The sequence below is a fragment of the Gymnogyps californianus genome, chromosome 6 (assembly GCF_018139145.2).
Source record: "Gymnogyps californianus isolate 813 chromosome 6, ASM1813914v2, whole genome shotgun sequence".
NCBI lineage: Eukaryota > Metazoa > Chordata > Aves > Accipitriformes > Cathartidae > Gymnogyps > Gymnogyps californianus.
Genome location: NC_059476.1, coordinates 16467409 through 16485740, shown reverse-complemented (window position 1 = coordinate 16485740; position 18332 = coordinate 16467409). Strand labels below are relative to the sequence as shown.

At 63.1% G+C, this 18332-nt stretch overlaps 1 protein-coding gene across 1 annotated transcript in view; it reads left to right on the top strand.

Moving 5' to 3' along the window:
- The window catches only part of SLIT1 (slit guidance ligand 1), a 50497-nt gene extending 35633 nt beyond the window's left edge, over window positions 1-14864 (top strand). The window contains 30 exon segments of the mRNA XM_050898665.1: window positions 483-554; window positions 823-894; window positions 997-1068; window positions 1190-1333; window positions 1467-1630; window positions 1743-1766; window positions 2261-2405; window positions 2545-2619; window positions 2850-2993; window positions 3294-3437; window positions 3559-3725; window positions 4839-4971; window positions 6077-6145; window positions 6538-6609; window positions 6854-6925; window positions 7242-7313; window positions 8609-8772; window positions 9158-9282; window positions 9499-9596; window positions 10399-10538; window positions 10945-11038; window positions 11217-11354; window positions 11739-11976; window positions 12066-12196; window positions 12289-12388; window positions 12391-12443; window positions 12518-12545; window positions 12547-12806; window positions 13648-13859; window positions 13942-14864. Coding sequence (XP_050754622.1) covers window positions 483-554; window positions 823-894; window positions 997-1068; window positions 1190-1333; window positions 1467-1630; window positions 1743-1766; window positions 2261-2405; window positions 2545-2619; window positions 2850-2993; window positions 3294-3437; window positions 3559-3725; window positions 4839-4971; window positions 6077-6145; window positions 6538-6609; window positions 6854-6925; window positions 7242-7313; window positions 8609-8772; window positions 9158-9282; window positions 9499-9596; window positions 10399-10538; window positions 10945-11038; window positions 11217-11354; window positions 11739-11976; window positions 12066-12196; window positions 12289-12388; window positions 12391-12443; window positions 12518-12545; window positions 12547-12806; window positions 13648-13859; window positions 13942-14186 — 3667 coding nt within the window. The 3' untranslated portion in view covers window positions 14187-14864.
- The last annotated feature ends 3468 nt before the right edge of the window (window positions 14865-18332 follow it).

Below are 18332 nucleotides of genomic sequence, written 5' to 3'. Positions count from 1 at the left end.
GCCGGGCTCTGGGTGGCTCAAGGCATGGGGACACAGGGGCAAGCCCCATGGCTCAGCCAGCCCGCGGGGCGGCAGGCCTTCCTTGACCTTCTCCCATGCTGCCCAGATTTAGCCCTGGATTTAGCTGCATTAAAAATGTAAATAGAGAAATAATCTCCTTAGGGGAATCCAATTATGGTGTAAAGCCCCCGCTGGGATGGTGCCCAAAGCACATGGGAGGCCCAGGCACCCCCAGACCCAGGGTGCTGGGGGGAAGAGGTGCTCCCCCTGCCCCAGCCAGCACGGTCCCCTGACCCATGGCACCCCTCCCTGATGGAGAAAGCCCCAACCACAGGCTGCAAGCTGTCCCTGGGGTGAATGGTGCCACTCCAGCAGGGTAACTTACTGCAAGCTTGGGGGTCTTGCAGCCTCCCAGCCCTGTCAATGGGGTGCTGGGGCTCAGCCAGCCTTACAGCCCTCATCTCTCCCCCTTCTCTTTGCAGACGCCTGGAGCTCAACGGCATCAAGTCCATCCCCCCAGGCGCCTTCTCCCCCTACAAGAAGCTGCGGAGGATGTAAGTGTGCAGCCCCTACCAGCTCACCTGGAACTCCAGAACTCTTCACCCTGCTGGTCACTGCCATGAGCCTGCAGCCTCCGAGTCCGATGGGCATGGGGCACTTGCTGTGACATGGGTGCCCTACATGGCAGCACTGGGATGGGGTCTTGGATACCCCCAGCTCTGTATATCGGGTGCTGGGGGTGGTCCCCTGGACCCAGTGGGAGGATGGGGGCATGGGGCAAGAGAAGAGGGGACCAGGCCACCTTCTCCTTTTGGGTTTCAGAGACCTGAGCAACAACCAGATCTCGGAGATCGCCCCCGATGCCTTCCAGGGGCTGCGCTCGCTGAACTCCCTGTAAGTGCCCACACCGGCGTGTGTGGGGTGGACGCTGCGCCCCCTGAACTGTGCCCCACACCGCTCCCCCCCATCTCTCTCACACCAGCCTTTCTCTCCCAGGGTGCTGTATGGCAACAAGATCACAGACCTCCCCAAGGGTGTCTTCGGGGGACTTTTCGCCCTGCAGCTGCTGTAAGGCACCAGTGGCTGGGTGGGATGCTCTGCAGGGACACTAGGAAGCGGGGCTGAGGTCCCCAGCACCCCTGGTGCAGTGAAAGGGGTCCCCAGACTCACCTCCCTCCTTCCCTGCCAGGCTCCTCAATGCCAACAAGATCAACTGCGTGCGGGCAGATGCCTTCCAGGACCTGCAGAACCTCTCGCTGCTCTCGCTCTACGACAACAAGATCCAGAGCCTGGCCAAGGGCACCTTCACCTCCCTGCGGGCCATCCAGACCCTGTGAGTGCCCGCACCAGCTCCGATGCCCGGGCAGGCGGGCGCCTGGGGGGAAGCACCTCAGTGGGTAGCTGGGGCTGGAGCTGGCGGTCACCCACTGTCCCTGCCGGTGTGTCACCCGCTGTCCCCGGTGCAGGCACCTGGCCCAGAACCCCTTCGTTTGCGACTGCAACCTGAAGTGGCTGGCAGACTTCCTCCGTGCCAACCCTATCGAGACCAGCGGCGCCCGCTGTGCCAGCCCCCGGCGCCTGGCCAACAAGCGCATCGGCCAGATCAAGAGCAAGAAGTTCCGCTGCTCGGGTGAGAGCTGTCCCTGTCCCCGTCATGGGCACCCTGCGTCATGGCTGTCCTCAGCCCTGCCCCAGCCTGGTGTCCGTGTGCTCAGGGTGCTGATGTGCTTTTTTTTCTGCAGCCAAAGAGCAGTATTTCATCCCAGGTAAGAGGAGGAGCCACACGCGTGTGTGCATGGGTGTCTGCATGGTGCCCTTCCAGCCAGGCTGCCTGCAGGGGTGGTTGTGCCAGAGCCCTGCAGTCTGACCTGGCAGGACCGTGCTGCGTTTCCCATCGTTTCTGGTTCCTGAGTTCCCAGGTGCTGCAGTGACAGAAGCGCTGGGTACCAGGATGTGTTGCGGCATCTCCCATCGTGCCGTTATCCAGATGGGCACAGAGGTGTCCCCGGGGTCCGGCTCTGGTTGCAGGAGGGGGGAGGGTGGTGGGCAGCACAATGTCTCATGTACCCAGGACAAATATCCCTGCAGATAAGCTGCTTTGGGCATGGAGAGGAGTAACATGTGTGCAGCGGCTGGGATGAGGGGAGCTGGGAAGAGACTGAGACTGGCTGGGGGTGTGGGAAGATCAAAGGAGGGGAGGGCATGTGCAGCCCCCGTGCCTCTGCCCGCGGGAGCCCACGCTGCCCTCGCCGGCACACAGGGACGGAGGATTACCAGCTGAACAGTGAGTGCAACAGTGACGTGATCTGCCCCCCGAAGTGCCGCTGCGAATCCAATGTGGTCGAGTGCTCCAACCTGAAGCTCACCAAGATCCCGGAGCGCATCCCGCAGTCCACGGCTGAGCTGTAAGAGCCTCCTCCCTCCCACCCTACTTTCCTTCCTGCAGCCGGAGCATCGCCAGCACTGGGGTTTGGCTCAGGATTTGGTCTGTGCCAGGCCCTTTGCAGCCATCTCCTGAGCTCTTTTCCCTGCTGCCCATCCCAGGCGCCTGAACAACAACGAAATCTCCATCCTGGAGGCCACCGGCATCTTCAAGAAACTCCCGCATCTGAAGAAAATGTGAGTATCGGGTAGGCACAGCCCCATCGGGAGTGCCTGGGGGCTGGGAAGGCACATGGGGGTCCTGCTGCCAGGGCAGCCTGGGGCGTGAAATGGAGGGCACGTCCCGACCCGAGGGTCCCCTGAGGAACTGGGCATCATGGGGTGCTCGGTGGGGCTTGGGGGGGGCAGGGTTCAGGATGAGGTCAGGGCAGAGGCCCCCATCCAGCCCTGCTTTCCCCTCTCCGCAGCAACCTCAGCAACAACAAGGTGTCGGAGATCGAGGATGGGGCGTTCGAGGGGGCATCCTCTGTCAGTGAGCTGCACCTCACCGTCAACCAGCTGGAGTCTGTGCGGAGTGGCATGTTCAGGGGCCTGGATGGGCTGAGGACCCTGTGAGTCCCCCCTCCACCATGGGCACAGGGACGGGGACATCCCTGTTCCTTGCTCCCCTGCCCTGCCCGCGATCCTGGGCTGGTGCTGTCTGCATCACTGCGGGGCCAGCTCGGGCATGTCTTACCCATCCGCTGGCCGTACCCAGAGCTGGGGGGGCAGGTTTTTGCTGCTCAGGGACCGGCTCAGGCTCATCCTGCTGCCCGGCAGCAAGGTGGGCACAGCCCGGGCACTGCCAAGGTGGGCTTCCCCTGTGGCGCCTGCCTGGGTCGTTAGGTGCCCCCGTCCCCTTCCCTCCGCAGGATGCTGAGGAACAACCGCATCAGCTGCATCCACAACGACAGCTTCACAGGGCTGCGCAACGTCCGCCTGCTCTCCCTGTACGACAACCAGATCAGCACCATCGCGCCGGGCGCGTTTGACACGCTGCAGTCCCTCTCCACGCTGTACGTCTTGGCCCTGGGGGGGGATGCTCCCAGGCTGTCTCCATCGCATCGGGGGGCTGCAGAGGGTCCCCTTGCCCGGTGGCTGCTCAGGTGATGCACTCACACTCCCTCCCGTGTGCAGGAACCTGCTCGCCAACCCCTTCAACTGCAACTGCCAGCTGGCCTGGCTGGGGGACTGGCTGCGCAAGAGGAAGATCGTGACAGGGAACCCGCGGTGCCAAAACCCCGACTTCCTCCGGCAGATCCCGCTCCAGGACGTGGCTTTCCCCGACTTCAGGTGTGAGGAAGGTAACTCACGGGCCCCGCAGCGCCGGGGGTGAGGGGGGACCGGGCTGCTCCTCCTGGGCTGGCACCGCACTCCCTGTCCCAGCACTGTCCCTGCTCCTGGGATGTTTGGCAGTGCCCAGTAGCAAGCTGGTGGCTCGGAGGGTCCCTCAGCCCGTTAACACCCTCCCCTAATGATGCATGAGTTTCCCTTCCTGGTACCCAGCCCTTAGGGCTGCACTCAGATACCCAGGAGCTGCTCTGAAGCTGGGAGAGGAGTTTGTACCCACTGCACCGCATGGCCCTTGTATGTAAGCAGGTCCGTGCTGGCAAACGCTGCGCCCTGGGTGCTGGCAGGAGCAGATGTGTAGGCAAAGCCCACCGGGATTCATCCTGCTCCTTCCCTCCTTCCCTTTCCAGCCCCGCACACGTGCTGGAGCTGGGCAGATGGAGCAGGCGGGGAGCGCGTGTGTTGAGAGAAAAGCCTTTTTTGAAAAATTTTTTTAATTTAGAACAGCTTTTGAGCCCTGTGGAAAATATTTACAAACAAATCATCGTTTCTTCTGCTTTCCCTCCTCCACCACGTCAAAGACTGAAGGGTTGCATCCTGCGCCTTTCCTAACGGTGTGAGATAACATACAGTCGTCCCGGGGACGCCTCTCCCACAGGAGCCCAGCACCGTGGTGGGAAAGGGGGAGCAATGCCGGCTCCTCCGGCTGCTCGGCGCAGGCACCGCTCCTCCTAGCCTGCGTCTAGGAGATGGGTGAAGGAGGTTATTTCAGGAGGATTTGCAGGGCTGAGCCCCTTCTTTGTGCCCTCCTCTCTGCTGTCCCTGGGACTGCATTTTTGCTTGAAAATGGAGAAAATCAGAGCAGCCTTGAGCTGGCTGGTTGCACCCATCCCAGTGGGGCAGGCAGTTTCTGGGCGCAGGAGCGATTCTTGCACTGCTGACTCTCAGCCAGGCTGAGGCTATTGCCCGCAAGCACGCTGCCTGCAGCACCCTGCTTTGGGGGCGAGGGGAGATGGTTGGCATGGGAGGGGAGCAGCCCTAAGTGGGCACAAGGCATCGAGTCCAGCCTCACGTGGTGCCCGAGGGCTGGGCCCCAGTGACTTTGTGGCTCTCTGTGCCCGGTGCAGGTCAGGAGGAGACCAGCTGCATCCCCCGGCCCCAGTGCCCACAGGAGTGCACCTGCCTCGACACCGTTGTCCGCTGCAGCAACAAGCACCTCAAGGCCCTGCCCAAGGGGATCCCCAAGAACGTCACAGAGCTGTGAGTGGTGGGCGAGTGCCCAGGCTCTTTCCCCGACTGCCGGTGACTTTGCAGCTCTGGGTGGGGGGGTCTCTGCTGTGGGATTGCAGGTGTCGGGGCAGAGATGCTCCCTCCCACACCACCATCCCAGCCCAGTAGTGGGAGCAGGACCCCCACCCAGCCAAGGGACCCTGTCCAGCCCCAGCCCCAGCAAGGGGCTCGGCGAGACACTCTCTGCTGACTCAGGGCTACCAAGGGTGATGTGCAAGGGGTGTTGTCACAGCAGCTGGGTCCCTGCTCTTTGGCCCTTGGGAGGGGGCAGCGCGGGACAGCCACTCCCTGCAGCTGCAGTCCCCACGCAGCCATGCAGCCCAGGGCTCTGTGGTCCCCAGCAGCCTGCCATCAGCGACAGGGACGGGGCCACCCTGCCTCTGCCAGCTCCGTGGCCCGTCTCTGCCGTCACCTCTCACCACAGCTGCGGGGGTGCTCGTGGCAGCCCCAGCTCCGAGCACACGGGCAACGGGATGTGGTTTGCCTGGGGTCAGCCACCCATCACCATGGGTGTCATGAAGTTACCCAAGCAGCTGTGCCAGGTCCGGACGTGTGGGCACCGTGATGCCCATTGCTGCGAAAGGGGCTCTGCACCCGTCTGGGATGGGGGACGGCAGCAAGTCCTGTGTGCAGGGGGTCTAGGCACTGGTTGTGCACATACATATGTATACCACCCCCTCACACCCCTGTGCTGTCTCACACGTCCCTCCTCTCTCTGCATCCTCCGCTCTCTCTCACACATGCCTTGGGAATGGTTACGGCCGCCCACGCTCACATCGGATGTGTAAATGCAGCAAATGGCTGGCTGTGCTCGCACACGCAGGCTGCTGGGAGGCTGCCCCCGGGGACCTGCACACAGAGCCCCTGGGTGTGCTAATGCTCTCGCACGCTGGCTTCCCCACCAGCCCAGGGGTCTCCCAAGAGCCCCACGGGCCCTGGGTACCGAGAGGGAGGTGATGCTGGAGATGCTTCTCGCAGCCCAAAGTCCGTGGGGATGCACAGGAGAAATGGGAGGGCATAGGGAGGGACCTCCTGCTTCTCGGCCACCCCGAGGTGCTTTTGTTCTCCCTTGCAGCTACCTGGATGGAAACCAGTTCACTCAGGTCCCGGGGCAGCTCTCTACCTTCAAGTACCTGCAGCTTGTGTAAGTAGCCAGGAGCAGGAGCCCAGGCAGCCAGTCCCACTGCTGGGACCTGTGGGCGAGGACAGGGGCTGTCCCCATGGTGCGTGATCCTGAGGAGGGGCTGGCGGTGTGCAGGGACCCCCAACATCCCTCTGTGTCCCCCCTCTGCACCGGGACACAGCTGGCTGGCAGTGATGCTCAGCCCCTGGGTGCTCACAGCCTCTGCTGGCACTGGGCATGGGGCAGAGGGGGGACAGTGGCATTGGTGCCATCGCCCTGTGTGACAGCCTTCCTGCTCCCTTGGAGGCCATGCCATGCTGCTGTTTGCACCCCATTGCAGCTGAGCAGGTGGGGGAGCAGCGAGGGGGGACAGGGCCTGGCTGGCTCCAGGCCCTGGGGTTTCTGTTTTCCAGTGATCTGAGCAACAACAAGATCAGCTCCTTGAGCAACTCCTCCTTCACCAACATGAGCCAGCTCACCACCCTGTAAGTGCAGTCCCTGCAGTGTGCCACACCAGGCTGCAGCCCAGCTGAGCTGCAGGGGGCTGTTCCTAGGGGATCCCAAAGATTGGGGGGTGCTGGGGACACCAGCGTCTCCCCCCTTCGCCTGGGTGAAGCTGTGGTTTGAGCTGCAGCTCATGCAGGGGGAGCGTGCAGCCCAGGGTGGGCTTCTTGCAGCACACACAGCAGTGCCCCCGGCACTGTGTTGCCTCCTTCTTCCCTTCTGCAGGATCCTCAGCTACAACTCCCTGCAGTGCATCCCTCCGCTGGCCTTCGAGGGCCTCCGCTCCCTCCGGCTGCTGTAAGTACCTGCCCATAGCCCTTCTCGCAGCCCCGCTCTGCCCCTTCTCACAGCCCCGCTCAGCCCCTTCTCTGCTGCTGCCTGTGTCCCCATGTCCCCCGTGCCCACTTGGAGCTGGGGGCAGGCAGGCAGGCAGGGTACAGACTGCGGGAGGAGCAAGGGGAGATGCATCAGCCTCTCAGAGCAAATGGTACATTTGCAACGGTGACTGTGGTGGGGTCCAACTCTGCCACCCACGCCTGGACCTGTGGGGTGGGGGCAGCCCAGCTGGTCACCCTGGAGCCATGGGCATCGCAGGACCCTCTGTTCTCTGCAGGTCTCTCCACGGCAATGACATCTCCAGCCTCCCCGAGGGCATCTTCGCAGACGTCACCTCCCTGTCCCACCTGTGAGTATCTCCCGCTCTGCAGGGCACAGGACTGGATGCAGGCTTGGGAGACCTTTAAAAACCACGGGGCTGAGCCCCAGCTTCTCTGGGGGCTGAGCTGCCTCCTCTCTTCTCTGGGCCAGTACTTGGGACAGTGTTTGTGTGGCAGTGCGGTGCCGTGCCTGCCCTCCCTGTGCTCAGCCCCCAGGTCCAGGTCTGCAGCTGAGCCTCCCAGTGCTGCTGGGATGGCTCTATGGTCCTTGCTGGAGGTGGTGTGGGGTCCCCCCTTGCCAAGTCCCCAGGGTCCCCTAACATGCAGGTCAAGCCATGCAAGGTGCTGGCATGGCTGTGGGTCGGCAGGGGCTGCTCTGACCCATGCCAGCGTGTCATTAGCCTCCTGCCAGGGCGCTTCCCTGCAGCAGCCCCCCCAAATCTGTCATCAAGCATCCTCCTGCCAGTGGCGGTGTTTCAGCCCCTCTTTGAGGGAGCCTGTACCCCAGGAGCACAGCCCTGTACCCACCGCCCGGGGCGGGGGTTCAGCTTTGCTCATGGTGACTTTTTGGTCCCTTCCCTGTCCCTGCTAAGCTGTTCCCACCCGGCTGCTGGTGGCCAGTCCTGCTCCTGACATCCTGGGGGTCTCAGGCTGTTCCTTCAGCCTGCAGAGAGCATCTTGATTTCCAATCCTGGCCTCCCTGTGTTTCTTGGGAGCAGCACTGCTTGGTCTGGTCTTCCCTCCTGGCTCTTCACCAATTTCCCTTGCTGAAGCGCAGTGCTGCCTTTGCCGCAGCCAGCCGGCGCTGCTGGGTCCCGCAGGGCTGAGCTGTGTCACCAGCCGGCGCTGTCAGTGCTGTAGGAGCAGGTTTGTCAGCCCCAGCGGATCTGCTGTCCCTACCGCCTGCCTCCTGGGTTGCCGTCTCCTTCCTTCGTCACAGGTGTCGGTCGCACTGGCCCTCCATCACCGCTGACCTTTGCAGTGAACAAGGATGCAAACAGGCATCCAACCCCTCAGCCTCCCACGTCAGCCACTGCTCCCTGCCCTGCTCTCTGTGGAGCAGAGCAACCCTCCCTCCTCTTCCTCCTCTCTCGCGGCAATTCCTGGCAGCAGGGTGGTCTAACCAGCAGCGGTGTGGGGCTGTGTGCCCCAGTCCTCCCACTGCAGGCAGCACCTCTGGTGGGTCCAGAAATGGAGGAGCCCTGGGTCCCCCCATCACGTGGCAGCCCAGCCAAGTGATGGAGTTGTGTCCAGTCCCAAGGTCTCTGAGCCCGGTTCCCTCCGCGGGGCAGCGGATGCAGTTTTGCCTTTCCTCCCCCTGCAGAGCCATCGGGGCCAACCCCCTGTACTGTAGCTGCAACCTGCGCTGGCTCTCCAGCTGGGTCAAGACGGGGTACAAGGAGCCAGGCATCGCCCGCTGCGCTGGGCCCCCTGACATGGAAGGCAAGCTGCTGCTCACCACCCCCGCCAAGAAGTTTGAGTGCCAAGGTGAGAGGCACCCGCGCTGTCCGTCTGTCCACCCGTGCCCTCCTCTGGCAGGGCAGCAGGCACCGCAGGGAGCCGGGCTGCCTCTTGCCCGCGCCCAGCAGAGCGATGCCCCGTGAGTCTTGGGGGACTCCGGCATTTCATCCGTTGAGCTGCCTTGTGGAGGAGGGGGACCGGGATGCTTCTGTCCCCTTACCTGGCTGGTGGCACGTCCCTGGTGACTGAGCAAACTCATGGCTGTCCCATTGCCTGGTGCACAGCGCCTTGGTAGGGCAGGCTCTGCTCCCAGCCACAGCTGGGGCTCTGCCCTCCACGTCAGTGCCCACAAACGGACACCTCCCCATCACTCCCCGCACTGACGGTCATCTCTGTGCCTCCCATCCTGCAGGCCCACCCGCCCTGAGCATCCAGGCCAAATGCAACCCCTGCCTCTCCAGCCCCTGCCAGAACCAGGGCACCTGCCACAATGACCCCCTCGGCTTCTACCGCTGCGCCTGCCCCAGTGGCTACAAGGTACCCTGGTCCCGGGGGTCCCCAGCATGGGGGGACCCATCCCTGCAGAGGGGAAGGGGGCAGTGCGGGGGCTCTGCCGTGCCCCTGGGGCTCGCTGCCTGCAGGACCGTCCCCCCTCCCTGCACACCACAGTGCCCTGCCAAATGGGACAGGGCGGGGGAGCGGGACACGGTGCTGTGGCACCCTCCTCGCTCCCACCTCTCCCTCATTCCCCAGGGCAGGGACTGCGAGGTGGCACTCAGTGGCTGCTTCTCCAACCCCTGCGCCAACGGGGGGACCTGCCAGCCCCAGGAGGGGGAAGGAGCCGGGTTCAGGTGAGTGCTGGATGGGAACCCACAAAGGATGGGTGTTTGGGCAGCAGCGTGGAGCCCCGGCATGCCACAGAGATAAAGCCTGGTGCTTCCTTCCCTCCCGCATACTCCCTGGGGCTTATAGGTGGCATATTGCATTCACCCAGCAGCTCCAGCCCATGCTGCCTGCTCTCTGCAGCCCTGCCTGCGCTTCCTGCCAGCACAGCGACAGCAGGGCTGAGCGCTGGCTCCACTTCCCCGTGCCCCCCAGCCCTGCAGGCTCCTGGGCTGAGGGTAGGAGGGAGAGGGGGTCCCGCTGCCACGGGAGGCATGGGGAGGCAGAGGGCAGCAGGATTTGGGGCTGGGATCCGGCTGCCGCAGCAGGGCTGACCGTGCGGGATGGGGCAGGATGCGGCCCTGAGGTCGCTGCCGCTCCCTGCGGGGCTGCCATGCCCTCGCACAACCCTCGCTACCCTGAACGCTTCAGCCCTTTCCAGGAACCGGGGCCCAATTAGTGGCTGAAAATAGACGGCAGGCTGGGGGCGAGGAGGTGGGCTGCGCAGCCGCCTGGCCCCCCCGTGCTGAGTGGCCTCTCAGCCCGTTGTCGTGGCAACTCAGCATCCTCGCCGAGTGCTCCGCGTGGGGCTGTGCACTGCCACCCTCCCCTGCGCCCTGTGTTCGGCAGGGGGGCACCGAACCCTGCTCCCCAGAGCCTCTTGGCATGCATGCGTGCTCCTTGCCAAGGTCCTGTGCTGGCATTTTTGGGGGGATCACCCCAAAACGCTCCATTTCCCACCCCCTGACGCTGTCCTATGCCCTGCGGCAGGTGCCTGTGCCCGGCGGGCTTCGAGGGCCCAAGCTGCCGTGCTGCCAGCGACCCCTGCAAGGAGCACAGCTGTGAGAACGGGGGCTCCTGCATGCCCGGTGCCACCAACTACACCTGCCTGTGCCCTGCCCGCTACACAGGTACCCGGCATGAGGGCTAGCCATCCCCAAATCTGACGGGCCTGGCAGGGGGATGCGCCCAGTGCTTCTCCGTTCCCAGCGATGAGGGCTAATAGCTCCTCTGCCTGCTGTCCCAGTGCCCATCACCATGACCGAGTTTGGGTACACCCAGCTGAGCCCTCATACCCTGGGATGCCCTCGGTTGCCTGGCTCTTGCCCTGGGATGCCCTCGGTTGCCTGGCTCGGGCAAGAGCTGGCTCCGGTGGAGCAGAGCCCTGCGCCCGTGGCAGTGCGAGCTGCGGGCTCGGCAGCTCCCTGCCTTGAGCTGAGCCCCCCATGGGCTCGCCCTGCCTCGTGGGGACCAGGGCTGCCCCTCTGGTCCCGGAGCTGCTGGGCACCCCCTGGCACCCCCTCTTCTGCCTTGCAGGGCATTTCTGTGAGCAGCCACCGGATTTCTGCTCGGCCGAGCTCAGCCCATGCCAGCACGGCTCCACCTGTGTCTCCACCAGCCAGGGGCCCAGGTGAGCTCCCCTCCCCAAACCACTTTCTCCCAGCTGCCTGGGGGGAGAGATTTGCTTTTGGGGGGCTGCAGCTCACAGGCTGGTGAGGGGGCACGGGGAGCGGGATGTCAGGAGGAGCAGGTGCCCACCAGCACAAGGGGGAAGGAAGGGGCGGCCATGAGCCCCCCGCCTGCCCCAGGTGTGAGTGTGCGCCCGGCTACGTGGGGAGCAACTGCAGCGAGGACTTCGACGACTGCCAGGACCACCGGTGCCAGAACAACGCCCGCTGCCTGGACGAGGTGAACGGCTACTCCTGCCTCTGCACCGAGGGCTACAGGTACCACCGGGAAGACGATAGGGCGCCGGGGATAGCAGGGATGATTACGTGTCACCGTGCAGGAGAGACCAGTCCTGGCTACCCCGTCCGTGCGTCCATCTGTCCACCCATCCGTCTGTCCATCCATCCATCCCCCCCCAGCACGAGATGAAGGAGTGGGGCTGGGGGCGTGGGTCTCCAGGGATGGAGGCTGGGGGGAGCCAACGTCCCTGCGGAGGGACCCCAGGGCAGAGCTCAGCAGCCAGGCATCCCTCTGATGCCACTGGCTGGAGTGCCTTGCTGGAGACCCCAAAACAGGGGGTTGCTGTCAGAGCCCCATGGGGCGGTGGGCAGGGGTAGGGCGCTTTCCCAGCCCCGTGCCCAGCAGCACCCTCGGCCCCGCAGCGGCCAGCTCTGCGAGATGCCGCCCCACGCTGCCAGCCAGCCCGGCCTCTGCGAGCGAGCCGAGTGCCAGAATGGGGCCCCGTGCGTGGAGCGGGGTGCCCGCGCCCTCTGCCAGTGCCTACCCGGCTTCGGTGGCCCCAAGTGTGAGAAGCTGCTGAGCGTCAACTTTGTGGACCGCGACACGTACCTGCAGTTCACCGACCTGCAGGACTGGCCCCGGGCCAACATCACCCTGCAGGTGAGGGCTGGGGGGGCATGGGGGCATTGGGAAGGGGGCATCAGGGGTGCTGCCCTGGGGATGTGGGCTCCCACCTCTCCCCGTGCCAGGTCTCCACGGCTGAAGGCAACGGCATCCTGCTGTACAACGGCGACAGCGACCACATGGCCGTGGAGCTGTACCAGGGCCACGTCAGGGTCAGCTACGACCCCGGCACCCACCCCAGCTCGGCCATCTACAGGTACCTGCCACCCCTTCCCCACCTGCCAGGGACCACCACCCCCGTTGCACAGGCTTGGGGGGGTGCCCCGGTGACCCAGCCATCCCTACCAGCGCCGAGACCATCAACGACGGGCAGTTCCACACTGTGGAGCTGGTGACCTTCGACCAGATGGTGAACCTCTCCATCGACGGTGGCAGCCCCATGACCATGGACAACTCGGGCAAGCACTACACGCTGAACAGCGAGGCCCCCCTCTACGTGGGAGGTAGGACAGAGGCCAGGGGGATGATGCGGGGCACGGGGGGCATCCGGGCGCGCTGATGGTCCTGCTCTCCCCAGGGATGCCTGTGGACGTCAACTCAGCTGCCTTCCGCCTCTGGCAGCTCCTCAATGGCACTAGCTTCCATGGGTGCATCCGCAACCTCTACATCAACAATGAGCTGCAGGACTTCACCAAGACGCGGATGACGCCGGGGGTGGTGCCAGGCTGCGAGCCCTGCCGCAAGCTCTACTGCCTGCACGGCATCTGCCAGCCCGCCGGCGCCCAGGGCCCCGTCTGCCACTGCGAGCCCGGCTGGGACGGGCCCAACTGCGACCAGCCCCGTGGCAGCCCCTGCCAGGGGCACAAGTGAGTGCCCCCGCCCTGTTGGCTGCCCCGCAGCAACGGTCTTGCCCCATTGGCTGCCCCACAGCAACGGTTCTGCCCCATTGGCTGCTCTGTAGTGACCCATCTGCCCCATTGGCTGTCCTGAAGCAATAGCACTGCCCCATTGGCTGTCCAATGGCAATGGCCCTGACCCATTGGCTGCCCCACAGTGACCCACCTGCCCCATTTGGTCTTTGGCTGCCCCACTTCATTGGCTGCCCCACTACAACTGCCCTACTCCATTGGCTCATTTGCTGCCATTTCTTCATTGGCTGCCCCACCACAACAGCCTCACTCCATTGGCTCATTGGCTGCCCCTTCCTCATTGGCTGCCTCACAGCAACTGCTCCACCCCATTGGCTCATTGGCTGCCCCTTCCTCATTGGCTGCCTTGTCATTGGCTGCCCCTCACTGGCCGCCCCTCTCATCCCTGCTCTCTCCATTGGCTGTCCCTCCACACTGCCTGCCCTGCCCACCCCTCCCATGGGCTGTCTGCCAGCCTCACCTGCAGCTGGGCCATGCCGGTGGTGCCGTGCCATGGCGGTGCCGTGCCGTGCCACTAGCACTGAGTCGTGCCAGGGCTGTACTGTGCTGGTGGTGCCGTGCCAGAGCCACGCCAGTGCTGTGGCAGTGCCGTGCCACGATGGCTGTGCCATACCAGCGCCATGTCGTGGCAATGCCATGCCAGTCCCAGTGCAATACTGTGCTGGTGCTGGCGCCATGCCGGTGCTGAGCCATGCCATGCTCAGTGCTGGTGGGCTGTGCATGCTGGTGCTGGGCTGCGCCATGCCGGCAGATGCCTGACGGCGCTGGGTGCTTGCAGGTGCGTGCACGGGCTGTGCCTGCCCCTCGATGCCCTCTCCTACAGCTGCCAGTGCCACGAGGGCTACCAGGGCGCGCTCTGCAACCAGCCCACCGAGCCGCCTGACCCCTGCCGTCGCCAGCCGTGCGTCCACGGCCACTGCCGCCTCACCCCGGGCGGCCAGCCCACCTGCGAGTGCCACGGTGGCTACACCGGAGCCCTCTGCGACCAAGGTAGGCTCTGGGGAGGTGGGTGCCCGGGGCGGGAGGTGCAGCCCCACGCCGGGACACGGGGCTGAGCATCACTGTCCTGCAGAGCTGGAGTGTCACGGGGAGCCGGTGCGGGACTACCACCAGGTGCAGCGGGGCTACGCCATCTGCCAGACGACACGGCCGGTGGCCTGGGTGGAGTGCCGGGGAGCCTGTGGCGGCCCTGGCGCCGGCTGCTGCACCGGGCTGCGGCTCCGGCGCAGGAAATACGCCTTCGAGTGCAGCAATGGCGCAACCTTCGTGGAGGAGGTGGAGAAGCCCAGCAAGTGCGGCTGCAGCCAGTGCCTGTGAGCGGCCACCGGCCCCGGAGAGCCAGGGAGCTAGCGGGGAGCCCCCCCGGAGCCAAGGACCTCGCTTTGCCCTGTGGCCGTGGCGCCGCTGTCCGCATGTTCCCAAACTGCAGCTGCATCAGAGGAGCCCGGCGGAGGGTAGAGCTGTTGCATCTAGAGGGTTGGGGAAAAACAAAAACAGAAAAGAAAAAAAAAAAACACGAACAAAGCAAATGTGTAGATAGAGAATTTTGTAAAAGCTACAGCTACACACGTGTATATGGGGTGGGAGCTCCGTCCAGCTGCCCCCTGTCCGCTCCCTGCGGCGCTCTGCCTTCCCCACAGCCACGGAGGGCAGCGCCTGTGTCCTCCCGTGTGTCCCTCCCCGGCAGCCCATCCCTTGCATCCAGCCGGGCGAGCCGGGGCTTTTGCAACGTCTGGGGCTGGAGCAGAGGGGCCTGATGTGGCAGAGCCTCGTGGGCCATGGCACGCCGGGGCTGGCAGAGGGCTGCACGGTGCAGCCGGTATCCCGACGTCCCGGTGAGCCTGGAGCCCGGCTCCGTGTCCTCTCCTCTGGCAGCCCTGGCCTCCCTGCTGAGGATGTGCCATCGCCCCGATGGCAGCTGCAGTGAGCAGCTCCCCGGTGCTGTGGCTGGGGTGCTGGAGCCCAGCACACCCCAAATAATGTCACCAGCTCCACGGCCGCAGCCTGACCTGCTGGTAGCACCCCAGGGCTGTGCTTGCTGGCCGGGCTCTGGGGTGCACCCCGTGGTGCCCAGAGAAGGGGCACGGCTCCAGCCCATTGCAGTGGCATCAGGGCCATGCTGGGTGGAGCAGGACCAGGGTGGTCCCAGGCACGCTGAGTGGGTCACGGGCAGCAGGGCACAGATGTCCATGGGGATCCCAGCGCCAGCCCTGCGCTGCAGGGGCTAGCACTGTGCTGTTAATGCGGAGGGGCCCCAAATATCCCCGGCCCAGCCAGTCGGCTCTGCTCAGAGGTGGGAGCCACGTGGGGCAGCACGGGAACCCCTTTCCTCCAGGCTCAGCCCTGGGAGGGGCTCTGCAGCTGGGCAGAGGTGCCCCGTGTCCTGCTGGCCCAGCCAGCCAGGGCAGGAGGCTGCTGAGACAGCCGGGGTGCGGGTTTGCCATGCCCATCACCGGGGCTTCAGCCTTGTGGGTGCCGGGGCTGGTTGAAGAGGCTGAAGATGCGCAAGCCTGGAGCTGACACCGCTGCCGGGGCAGGTCCCACCAGCTCCTGGACTCAGGTGCAGGTGCCCGGGCAGCACCTCTCCAAAGCCTGCAGTGCCAGGGGGACACGCAGGGCTGGCGTGGGAGCAGGGGCAGCACCACTGCCGGTGCAGCGTGGGGAGCCCGTGCTGGGGTACCGCACACACCCGACCTCTGCAGCAGCATCGTTTCTATGCCCGTGGGGGCCAAGGACAGTGGGGGCCCGACCTGGGATGCTGCACGCAGCTGGACAGTGTGTCACCACGTCACTGGGGCGGACAAACTCCACTGCAGCCCCAGGTTTCTCCATTGCACCGCTCCAGCGCATCGGCTTCAGGGCTCCAGGCCGGGCTCCGGGCATCTCCACTGGGTGCATCCGGCTCCATGGGTGCCATCACCATCCCTGCTCACCACTGGCATCCAGGACGTTCCCACCACCACGGGGATGTGTTTCTGCCACGAATGCCCTCTCCATGGGAGCCCCCTCTGCTGCACAGAGGAGCTGGGACGTGTCTCATTTTGCCCGTGGCCCGGCCGGGGCTTGGTTGTGTTGTGTTTCTGTTCTTGCTGTAAGCTAACCGCTAAAGTATCTCTTTATACAGAATACTTACAGATTCTAATATATATTTGTATTTCATTTTGTTATAGTATTTTTATATGTTCGGGGTCAACAAATGATGTTTTCTTTTTGTTTACAGATGCTACTGGGCAGGAAAATGACGGTGGCTTTGTTTGGCCCGTGGGGTTTGTGTGTGTCACTGTTGAAGATGCTGGTTTGTACTAGGCTGGCGAGGGAGGCACTGAGCATCCTGCCGCTGGCAGAGGCTGTATTGTTTTAGGAGATGTTTGGTATTGTCTATGTTGTCTTCCATGTGAACATGACATTTATTCATTCAGAGGCTTGGCCTCTTCTTTCCTGGAGGGGAGAAGGGGGCAGCTGGTGCTCGGGAGCTGCTGGGCGTACAAGGAGGTGGCACGGGCTGGGGACACGGTTGGTCCTGCCATGGGTGACAACCTGCTACTCCTGGAGCAGCCCCAGCCACTACTTCTGGCCAGAGCATCACCCACGTGGTGCCGGGACGTGCAGCCCCAGGCTGAGGGCTCATCTCCGGGGAGAGCCAGGGTTTTCCCTACAGCACCTTGCAAAAGGAGCCATCACTGCCTGGGTCGTGTGTGGGGCAGTGTGAGAAGCCGAAGAGCCCGGTGCCTGCTGCGGGGATGGAGCGGCTGAGGGGGAAACTGGGCACCTGTAACTCTTTGGGGAAGGGGAGAGGGGGCCTGGGCAGCACCGAGGGGTTGCACTGTTTGCGCCACAAACGCAAATCTGCTGCAGAAAGCAGCACCACCAGCTCAGACACCAGCATGGGAGCACTCAAATCCCACCCGGGCATTTATATCCCCCCTCCGGGGAGGGGCGGATGTCCCACCCAGAAGGTGCCAGCCTGCTGTCCCCCCTCGTGCACTCACTCACCTTCGCCCTTCCCCAGTTATCACACCGAACAAACACTGATATCAAAGAAACGTTTAATAAGCTGCAATAAAATACGGACCTTTAGAAAGCTCATAGGGTGAATATCGACAGTGGAGGAAGAAAAGAAAACAAGGTGGTGGGAATCCTTGAGGAGTTCAGATCTGAGTCACGGACCTTTTAACCTGGAACAAGAACACAACTTCTTCCATAAGCTAGGATGAAATAAAAGACAGGAGCACAGAGTTCACAAAATGTCAACATTTAGAGAGTCGATACATATTCAAAGTTCAAATGACCCAGCTCTTATAGCTATACATATTGATTTAAAGCAACTTAAAATAATTTTATTTTCTTTTTTTTTTTATATACACTTTCAAAGGTTCGTCAGGTGAGGTATGTAAACATTATCTAATGGAAACCCCTCTCCACATTTCCAACCAAGAATTCACAGCAGACAGTTCATTTTCCCAACTCGCGACGCAGTACTTCCCGCTCCCCAGAGCAACCAGGAATGCCGTCCCAAGCCACGGCTCTCCCAGGCGCAGTCACCGGCTCCCATTTCCCACCGCTGGTCTGTACAGTTCACATTGCTTAGGCTCAAACATACAGTACCGGACAGGAGGACTTTTCAGCTCAGTGTCTAAAATTCATACAGAAACAAACAGAGAAACAAAACTCTCCCAGGGAAGCAGACACAGATGAAGGCAAAACATTTGCCATCAGGGTGGAGATAATATTTAAACGTTGAGCATCTTATCAAAGAAAAATTTACTGGGTTGTTGTTGCCTTTTTTTTTCCTTTTCTTTTCTTTTTTCTTTTTTTTTTTACACACCTGCTCCAAGGGCGAAGGAAGTGTGGGGCTGGCAAGGAGTCCTGCAGGGCCAGGACTTGGGAGCACTCCCTGCTCCACCCTCCAAGGTCAGGGACCCATCACCATAAAAGCAGCAGTGATCCTGCTGATGCTGTCCCACACAGACAGCCAGGCTGGGGGGGGGGGGGGGGGGGCACAGCCAGCAAACACTTCCAGGCAAAAAAGGGGTTTAAAAAAAAAAAAGAAGAAAAATCCAAACCCACTTAGGAAAAAAACAACCAAATTACCTTGAACCCCCTAGAAGGAGAATTAAAATTGCAGAATGGCAAGCAAATAAGCAAATGACCTTCTGGAGCCGGCACTGGGATTGTAACGGCGACAGTGCTGCGCTCCCTTGGGTCGCCCATACCCGCAGGAAGCGCAAGAGCCCCGAAGGCAGCTGCTCACTGCAGTAATTCGCTAGCGGGAGTTTGCTATCGGTAACCACCTACCCTACCCCGGCCGTTTTGGGGGGGCTCCTTGTGTGTGACGGCAGCCCCCACCTCCTGCATCCCTGGGGACGCCTCCTTGGGCATCCCCAGGCCAAGAGACCCCCCCATGCCGTGCTGGACCGAGCCCCTGCCGGGAGCGGGGTTATTCCCACCCAGCCCTGAGCCCCG